Below are 10419 nucleotides of genomic sequence, written 5' to 3' on the forward strand. Positions count from 1 at the left end.
TATTGTCTAGGTTTGAACCATAATTTATGCACGTTTTTGATGAAAGGGGCTTTGATGAGAGCATCGTTGTCTTACATATCAAGCAAGCATCATTTCGAAATCTACATTAGTTAATAAGTTATAAGCAAAATGAAAATAGCATTGAATCTTATGAGGTTAACGCGGGTTGCGTAGTGCCCCTGAAACACTGGAGTGGCCTCTTAAGTAGAGCCAGTGTAACGGGCTTTATGCAGTCAATTAACACGTTTTGTGATAAGATATGTGAAATTTGCACCAAACGTTGCTATCAACATCAAATATCCAAATGGATTGTACATATCGAAACTGCACCATACTTGCCTAACGAATTAAAACAGAAAATTGTTTAGTTGTTTGCAACCGTTGCAAAGTATATTTGAGTTCGAAGAAAAATATTGCACCATCTAAATCTTATTGGAATAATTTGGATCCAGGCTCTATTCTAGGGGTTATTGCGGAGTTATCACAAGCTGAACAAAAGTTGATTTCACGCATTATTCCAATTGTTAAGATCATTAAATTAAGTGGCGTATTTGGGCAATACAGTTTTCGAAGCCAAGCGGTACTGTTCGCTCAAGATATTTTCGAAGTTACCGAAAACCATCCGAAAATGTTGCCAAGAACCACAAACAATGCCGGAATAGTTGAAAATATTAACATAACACTACAGTTTTCAATATCTAGACGAAACTTTTATGATGCACTGTATTGGTTAGTTGCAAATAATCCACTGTACAAAGATGTCACTATCGATCAAAACGTTATAATTAATGAAGGTGATATCATAAGAGTCGAAGAAGCACCAGTACAAATTGCTGTAGAGACCAATGAAGAATCTACAAATGATGCTAGTGTTTATATGGAAATTAACGATTTTTCGAGAATCGTACATGCTTCATGGCATCAAGGTAACGACGCCATATTTACATTAGGATTTGCAGGCGTACAATGCTGTGCGATGGCATTGGCAAACATCCTAAGGGCCTGTATTCTTTCACCACAACATTGGTCTACAAATATCCTTAATCTGAATATGATTACAGGTGACCAAATCTACAGCAATATAAGATTTCAAACAGAGAGAAATTTAGCGGCATACCCTATTGATGAAGATGGATATTTATTGGTGCGAAATTTCAATATCTGGTAACATTCGACAAAAGATTTCAAATCAATTTTGATGAAGTACCAAGTATTTATGGATGCTTGAATGATAAATTAAATCAAACAAATCTCGGTTGCACCCTTCGTCAAGGTTTAAAAAAATCTGTTCGTAGAGCATAGTGCAGGTACACTAATACAGATGGACAATCATTCGGAGTGATGCACTATGATAAATATTACTTCAGTAACTCTTATTCTTGTGGTCCAAAGGGATCCAGAGCAAAAGACACAAATGGGAAAGCTTGCATTATCGAATGCGATAATTTATATGAGCTCGAGAGAATTTGTAAACGTACAACAGGCAACAAAAATGTACAGTTCACAATTGATTACGTCGATGTTGAAGTCTTCGATGTACATGATGAGTCTGAAATGACAGAAACACATCAGAGTGCCGAGAGGGTACCATCAGCATCCCAAATAATCACTTCCCAACAAGAATTAATTCATCAAAAATTTCCATTGCAGACATCAGTGATGGCACCGATTGATGTAATGCAACCCAATGTGGAAGATGAATTACAGGTTTCACGAAACCTTAATGAAATTACCCGCAAAACGAAAGACAATATCGTAAACGTGGGTCATGAACTTAAAGCAGAAGAATTTTCCTGGTACTTTTTGTTTCCCTATGGAAAGAACGGTTTTAAAGAGCAAAGGCCCGTAAAAAATTGCAGCTTTAGACTACTTTCATTTCAAAATTTTGAGAAGTGATACAAGATTTCAACGTAACGACTATATATTTTATGCCTTATCGTTTTTTTGAATATTATCGAATTAAAAGTACTATATCAGCATGCGGCAAGAAAATTGTTAATCAAGAGGGAGCAATCGAAGACGTCCATCTTTATGTGAAAAATTTAAGAGGTTCTGCAGCGTATTGGAGATCAGCTTTTAATGAGCTATTAGCTCAATTTAGATGTTTAGGAGCTCCAATCTACTTTGTAACATTTAGTTCGAATGATTTCAACTTGTTAGATCAACGGAAGGCCTTGTTAATAGCTGATAGTAGGCCCGATGTAGATCCAAGTACACTTGACATATATGAGACTCAAAAACTTATCGAAAAGTACCCAGTCATTTTGAGCCGACATTTCATGGTTAGAGTAAATGCTCTAATGAAATTTATCAAAAAAAATGATGAAGTATTTGGCGGAAAAGTGAAAGACCATTGGTGGTGTATTGAATTTCAGAATCGTGGCAGTCCTCACCTTCATATGATAATTTGGATTGAAAATCATCCAGAGTTTGACACAGAGGAAGGAAAACTTCTTCTTGAGATTATAAATCCTGAAGCTGAAGAAGAATTACCAGACACTGAAATGAGCAATGATCAATTTCAAAGGGCACAACAGGCTATTAATATTGATCAAAGACAATTGTTCGTTATTATTACAGAGAGTATTAAAATCAGCTTAATGGTGATATTAGAAGAGAGAAAATTTTGATAACCGATGGAGTAGGCACCGGGAAAACGTTCCAGTTTAATTTATTGAAAAATTAAGTCAACCGATGTTATGGAAAATCGGTGGTAAAAGTTGGTGCTCTCACTGGAGTTGCAGCATGGTTAGTTGGTGGGTCCACACTCCACCGTCTGCTGAAACTACCAGTACAAAAAGATGGAGTTATTGTTAGTATGCCACTTCCTACTGGTAATTATTTGAGAGTAATGCATATGTTATGGCAAAACATTGGCTTTTTGTTCATAGACGAAATTTATATGGTACCTTATGAGATGCTTTGTATGATCGACTCTCGTTTGCGACAGCTGAAAAACCCGATAGCTTGTTTTGGAGGGATAAATGTTTTGCTTTTTGGTGATCTAATGCAATTACCATCTGTTCGAGGACATCAAATGTTTCAACAACCAGAACACATGAAACCTGCTACACACTTGTGGCAACTATTCCGCCTTGTAGAACTCAAACAAAACATGCGTCAACAAGGAGACACGACATTTATAGATGTGCTTAACGCTCTAAGATTTGGAGATTTGACTTCGAAGCATCTTGAAATTCTTCTTCGAAAAGTGTCAACAGATACGACTAATGAGTTATCGATTGAGAAATCATTAAGAATCTATCCAACGAATGACCAAGTTGCTAGACATAACGAAAAGGTTCTCCAGAGTTTTGAAGAAAAAGGAACAGTTATTTATACAATTAAATCACAAGACCAACTCATTGATGCGACACGTAATTTAGGTAATAAGGACTTAGATTCTGTGATACCTAGTGATATCAATAAAACAGGAGGTCTTCCAATTGTATTGAAAATATTCGTTGGAGCTAAAGTAATGTTGAGGTCGAACATTGACGCGTTAAAAAGTTTAGTGAATGGTAACATGGGTTTCATTACAGAAATTATATGGCCAAATTTTCGCAGGGGTCAATTATATGCAGAAAACATTCCATCAGTGCGTATCGATTTCGGTACAGATGGTGTTCACGTAATTAAACCAATATCGGTACAGTTCCCAGCAAAATACAGCTATGGAACTGCTGAGAGGCGAATGTTGCCATTGATTCTGAGTTGGGAATCGACCGTCCACAAGATGCAAGGCTGTACAGTTGATCATGCAATCATTTATCTAGGCTCTCGACTGTTTGCAGCTGGACAAGCCTATGTAGCACTAAGTCGTGGAAGATCTTTGGACGGAATTCGAATTGAAGAACTTGATTGCTCAACGCTAACAGGTAAAACCCAATGTAACAAAGAAGCATTAGATGAAATGATACGATTACGAAGTAACACGTAGTAAGACTGGTCGATATCACTTGTCCATCAATAACCTTATACCATTAAGTCTCACTTTATATATTAATAATGTTAAAATCTTTGAATGGCTTCTAAAATCGAGATTTTACTATCAATACAGCTGTACACATTAATAATTTGGAAAATAATTACAGTTACCTACTTATAGTTATCACGGAATTTACAGTATATTAGAACAAATAAGTTTTAAAAAATTAAAAAAGCACACTTTTATAAATAAACAAAACTAAAAAGTAGAAAATATATAATAGTTTAATAAACTAAAAAAACACACTTTATATAGAAAACCAAACTAAAAGATAGAAAATAAATTTTAATAAATTTGAATTAATAGTGTAAAAATTATAATAAATATAAATTAATAATAGTGTATATAAGAAAACATGTATTTTATTTTAAAAAAAGCATGGGGTGCTTTTTAAGACATTATCGAAATGATAATCCTTCTATTCATATATGCCAATAAAATATTTATAACTATTGACAACATGCAACCCACGCTTTTTTTTAATAAAAATTTTTTTTTTCTTATATACACTATTTTTAATTTATATTTATTAAAAATGTTTACACTATTCTTAATTCAAATTTATTTAAATTTATTTTCTATTTTTTAGTTTGGTTTTCTATATAAAGCATGTTTTTTAGTTTATTTTTTTTAACTATTATTTATTTAGGTTTTCTTAGGATTTTCTCCTTGCATATGCCTCTGACTATTAGTGAGCTAATTGATGGCAGCTGTGGGCCAAACAATTCTTCCTTTGTTGGCTCGTTGGTTTGGCCAATCGAAGCTGGGCTTTTGTTATTGGCTGGGGCTTATTCTCTTCTGGTTGAAAACCTAGCTTTGCAGCCAAAAAATGACAGTTCACTTTTGATTGGTCAAACAGCCCAGCCAACCAGAAGAGAACAGACCACTAATTGACCAGCAGTCCCAGCCAATCACAAAATTCTTCTCCGTTTGGCCAAAACAACCAGCCAACCAACCAACCAAAAGAAAGACAGTCTCTGATTGGCCCACAGCTTCAGCCAATCAGGAAACATGTCCCTCTCAGTCGAGAGTATTTAAAAGCAGGATAATTGCTAAGAACTGCTACTCTGATGATGACGACTTAAAGATGCATCTAAACATCCGTGAAATCTTCGTCTTTGATGCAGATACAACCCAGAATCCCAAAAAAAACCTCTAGGAAATGGCTGCGTAATCCTGCGCTTTTTATTTGTAACATTATCCCTGCAGCAGAAATAGTTTCAGAAACATGCAATAATAAAACATGTGGGGTGAATAATGTTCGCAGGCTTTCACAGCCCTTTTATGAAATAGCTTTACTTCTGGGTTGTAGTCGCGTCCTTGGCGAATAATTCACTGACGTTTCGGTCGTCATTGCAGTCGCCATCATCAGGGAGCAGTTACCCAGTTAGCCAGTTGGGTAACTGCTCCCTGATGATGGCGACTGCAATATCAACCGAAACGTCGGTGAATTATTCGCCAAGGACGCGGCTACAACCCAGAAGCCAAGCTACTTCATGAGGGGTGAAGCCGAGCTTTGATATTGGTCCTTGCCAATTTTGATTTTTCAAACACTAAAGCAGATATTATGTTAAGATGGGATTTTCCTTGGAAGTTTCCATGTCAGTTGGATAAATGGTTCTACGGAAGGTTTAGTAGTGAGCTGGCCGTTTTCATGGCCGTTTTAATAATTGAAATAATTCAAAATTTTCACACCTTAGATTGCTCAAAACCATGCATTTACACACTGCACAATTATTGTTTTAAATCATACTTTCTATAAAAAAAACATTATTTATTGAATGTTCAATGTCTCACAGTCATTTATGAACAAAGTGTAATTGTATTAGCTGTGAATTAAATTATGTTTGGTTCATATAATACTGTCGAAAGCTAATTTTCGCAACAAAAAAAAAATGTTTTCTACATGCTGACTCGCACAGTGCGACATTTGTCGGTCGCCAAACATGATCCTTGTATGAAAAGTGCTACACTAACGAAACACAACTTATTGCGGTTAAATAAAATAGCTTTGGTTGAGAAATCATTCCACATTCACCAAACATACATTCACAGTTAGTAAATTATTTTCAAATGAACAAACATGCTTGTTGGATCAGAACACTTAATCCATTGAAAGATGTGTGTTGACTGGTTCACTGTGGGACTGCACGACTGCGAGACTGCGTGACTGCGTGACTGCGTGACTGCGGGACTGCGGGAATGCGGGACTGCGGGAATGCGTGACTGCGGGAATGCGTGACTGCGGGAATGCGTGACAGCGGGAATGCATGACAGCGGGAATGCATGACAGCGGGAATGCGTGACTGCGGGAATGCGTGACTGCGAGAATGCGTGACTGCGGGACTTCGGGACTGCGATACTGCGATACTGCGATACTGCGGGAATGCGTGACAGCGGGAATGCGTGACTGCGGGAATGCGTGACAGCGGGAATGCGTGACTGCGGGACTGCGATACTGCGATACTGCGATACTGCGAGACTGCGGGACTGCGGGACTGCGGGACTTCGATACTGTGGGACTGCGTTACTGCGGGACTGGGGGAATGCGTGACTGCGGGACTGCGATACTGTGGGACTGCGGGACTGCGTGACTGCGTGACTGCGGGCCTGCGAGACTGCGTGACTGCGGGCCTGCGAGACTGCGTGACTGCGGGCCTGCGTGACTGCGGGCCTGCGAGACTGCGTGACTGCGGGCCTGCGAGACTGCGTGACTGCGGGACTGCGTGACTGCGGGACTGCGTGACTGTGGGACTGCGGAACTGTGTGACGAGGCTCGGCCGTGGGACTGCGGGTCTGCGGAACAGCGGGACTGCGGGACTGCGGGACTGCGGGACTGCGGGACTGCGAGACTGTGGGATTGCAAGACTTCGGGACTTTGGGACTGCGAAACTGTGAGACTGCGGGACTGCGGGTCTGTGGGACTGCGGGACTGCGGGACTGCGAGACTGCGGGACTGCGGGACTGCGGGACTGCGAGACTGTGGGATTGCAAGACTTCGGGACTGCGATACTGTGGGACTGCGGGACTGCGCAACTGTGGGACTGCGGGACTGCGGGACTGCGCAACTGTGGGACTGCGGGACTGCGGGACTGCGGGACTGCGGGACTGTGGGACTGTGGGACTGTGTGACGAGGCTCGGCTGTGGGACTGCGGGACTGCGGGACTGTGGGACTGCGGGACTGCGAGACTGTGGGACTGTGGGATTGCAAGACTTCGGGACTTCGGGACTGCGATACTGTGGGACTGCGGGACTGCGCAACTGTGGGACTGCGGGACTGTGGGACTGCGGGACTGCGGGACTGCGGGACTGCGGGACTGCGGGACTGCGGGACTGTGGGACTGCGGGACTGTTGGACTGCGGGACTGCGGAACTGTGGGACTGTGTGACGAGGCTCGGCTGTGGGACTGCGGGACTGTGACGAGGCTCGGCTGTGGGACTGCGGGACTGTGACGAGGCTCGGCTGTGGGACTGCGGGACTGCGGGACTGCTGGACTGTGGGACTGCGGAACTGTGTGACGAGGCTCGGCTGTGGGACTGCGGGACTGACGAGGCTCAGCTGTGGGACTGCGGGACTGTGACGAGGCTCGGCTGTGCGCAGGTCAGACCTGCTGGTGGAGGACTTCGCCGGCCCGCTGGAGCCGCCCTACCCCGCCATGCAGCCAGTGACCATAGTGCGAGGCAGCGCGCCGCCCGAGGGCTTCCGCCAGACCACCACCTACACGGAGCTGGTGCTGCCCCCGGGCTACGTGGACATGGAGCACTACAAGCACCCCCTGTAGCCACGTCTCTCTCCACTCCACCTCCGCACTCTTTACACACATTATGTAGAGGTGATCATTGTTACTTACGTATGGATCTCCTGAACACAAGGTAACCTCACTACCACTGAAATACATAAAGGTGGAGTTATAAGATATTCAAAACATTTAAGTCACTAAATTCTAGGGTTGGTGGGGAACAAAACATAAATAGGTGTGAGGCCACATCATGTTTGACGAGCAGGGGTGGATCCAGAGCCAAGCAAGGCCTCGCGCCACCCTTTATTACGGGTCAAAATAAATTAAGAAAACTCCAGTCAAAATTTTAAGTTCAAAGTTGATTGAAAACATGTTGCTTCAAAGAGGTTTTTTTTTTTCTAATTTCCGGGGGCACCTTCACTTCCGGAGGCAATTCTCTACCCCACAGGCCTCCCGGCAAGGCTGTTCTCCAAAATATCATGGCCCATGAAAGTAATTGGCTCAGGGCTCAGAGGCATACGAAAGGGAAAAGAGAGAGGGCATATGCCCCCCCCCCCCATAATTCCTAAAAACAAATATCATTCCCATCAGCAAATGGAAACATTTGGAAAACTGGTAGTAGGTAAAGTGGTTCTACCCCTGTTCACCAAATGTAATCATGTGTATGCTCTTGCCAGGGCCTCGCCAAGTCCAGGGCCGCAACTGGTTGCAAGTGAAACATGCAAATAGAAGTATGAGGTAAGGGTGTGTGCAAGTATGTGTGTGAACAAGTATGCAAGTGATTTAGAATGCGAGTACGCAAGTATGTGAGTATGCAAATATACAAGTGTGATGTAATGGTAACTTAATGCCATCAAATTCCCACGCTTCAGCCCCCTACACACTTTCGTTAAGCTCTGATGATGTCATCGCCTCGACCTAACCAACAGGCTGCACGGAAATTTCACTAAAACGAAAACTCACTTAAGTTCACAAACTATAAGATCTACTAATTTTGTAGTGTAGGTACTCTTCCGTGGCAATATCCTAGAATAGTATTTATTAGTAAAACTTGTCATGAAAAACTTTGTTGATTAGTTTAATTGTAGCTTTTTTAACTAAACTATCTTACTCGTTCACACCACACAAAAAAAATGAAGGTAGCATAACATAATATTCACTGGATTTAACTGGGCCCATAACTTGATACAATTGTGTTGGGCTTAGAAGGGCCATTTTGAAATAAGTACTCACCACATTCATACAGGCGTGCTTTATTTTTCATCCTGTCGTTGCTTGTTTCTTTCCTCGGACGGATCACAGGCTCTCTGGGTGTTCTGAGGAGTCCCAGAGATGTGGCAGGTTCAGATATGCGCCCTGAGTGCTCACTGGAGGGGCTTGCCTTTGGGTCACTGCGGGTTGTTGTATGAGCTGAGAGAGCTGCGGTGGTGTCGATTCTGGGATGGGTTCCCTCATATCATCACAGCCCTTCCCCAAACATACTGTGTACCGCGCTGAACTGGCATACACACTCCCCTCGCCGTATGGGGTCCTGTCAATCCGGTGCTACCCATTCCAGGGTGTATATACTCGACCTGCAAGGGACAATATTAGTGTGTAATAAATTCTGCACAGTTTGACAACGTAACGGACATTTCGACGAAAAACAACTATTTTACTGGATGCGAAAAAGTTTCATTTGAAAACTTACACTTATTAACTTGAATGATGAGATTAATTATTAAAATACACAATAAATGTTCACGATTGTAACAAACATGGTAACGAAAAACAAAATTTGTCTTGCTCTCTACATTATTCTTTGGTCCCCCTCCACCCCCTGCCATAATTTTGAGAGCTTTCTATTAAAACCCTGCACCATCGAGCAATCTCCACATTACCTCCGATACCTCTACTCACTTCCGTTGCCCAGTAATGATGGCATCGCTAAACTTACTCTATTGGTTGTAAAATGTTTTTCCTTCAAAAATATTTTTTATCACCTGCTATTTTTTAAAAATTGTTTATGGTTGCTCTTTTTTAGTGTTCATATGCTTAGCACAGTTATTTATTAATACCTACGATAAATTCTGAAGTAATTATGTAGATTAACATAATTATTAAATTTTTACTGTATGTACAAAATAATGTAAAATAAACGGGTTTATGTACCATATTGAAATAAATATTTTAAACTACAGTACAAAATATGAGGTTGCAGTGGTGTTTTAATTATATCCTATGCACGTTAAACTACTAAGATGACCTGTGTTTGAATACATATGCGTGGAGCTAGCTGAACAAATCCCAATAAATTCCAGCTAGATCAGTTGCAGAAGTGGTTCTTTGTAACGCCATACAACTAAGAGTGTTAGATTGGATTATGTGACAATACTAAGAGTCAAAATAAATAATGTATGTAGAAACTTACTAATAGAGAACATATTTTTCATTCTTTGTAAAAAATTAACGAGTAAAAATATAAAATATATTTTAATTTTACATTAAAAAATTAATTTTTGAAATAAAATTAATAATATAACGAATAACTAAAGGTTGTCAGGGGGAATGTGCGTATTTAATGGTTACGGATGTTAGTCGTTAAAGCCTAGTTGCGTTGAGATACATGCTAGAGCTAAAAGCATTGTGTTCAGTGGCGGTACTGCCACCTAACTACAGTCCCTAACAAAAGTTTGAACCACATACTTATT

General features: G+C 41.0%; 1 protein-coding gene across 1 annotated transcript in view; it reads left to right on the plus strand.

The window, feature by feature from the left end:
• The window catches only part of LOC134536617 (uncharacterized), a 53288-nt gene extending 43372 nt beyond the window's left edge, over positions 1-9916 (plus strand). Inside the window, exon 6 of the mRNA XM_063376410.1 lies at positions 7591-9916. Coding sequence (XP_063232480.1) covers positions 7591-7771 — 181 coding nt within the window. The 3' untranslated portion in view covers positions 7772-9916. The remainder of the gene's footprint in view (positions 1-7590) is intronic.
• Positions 9917-10419: the final 503 nt, after the last annotated feature.

The sequence above is a fragment of the Bacillus rossius genome, chromosome 11 (assembly GCF_032445375.1).
Source record: "Bacillus rossius redtenbacheri isolate Brsri chromosome 11, Brsri_v3, whole genome shotgun sequence".
Classification (NCBI taxonomy): Eukaryota; Metazoa; Arthropoda; class Insecta; order Phasmatodea; family Bacillidae; genus Bacillus; species Bacillus rossius.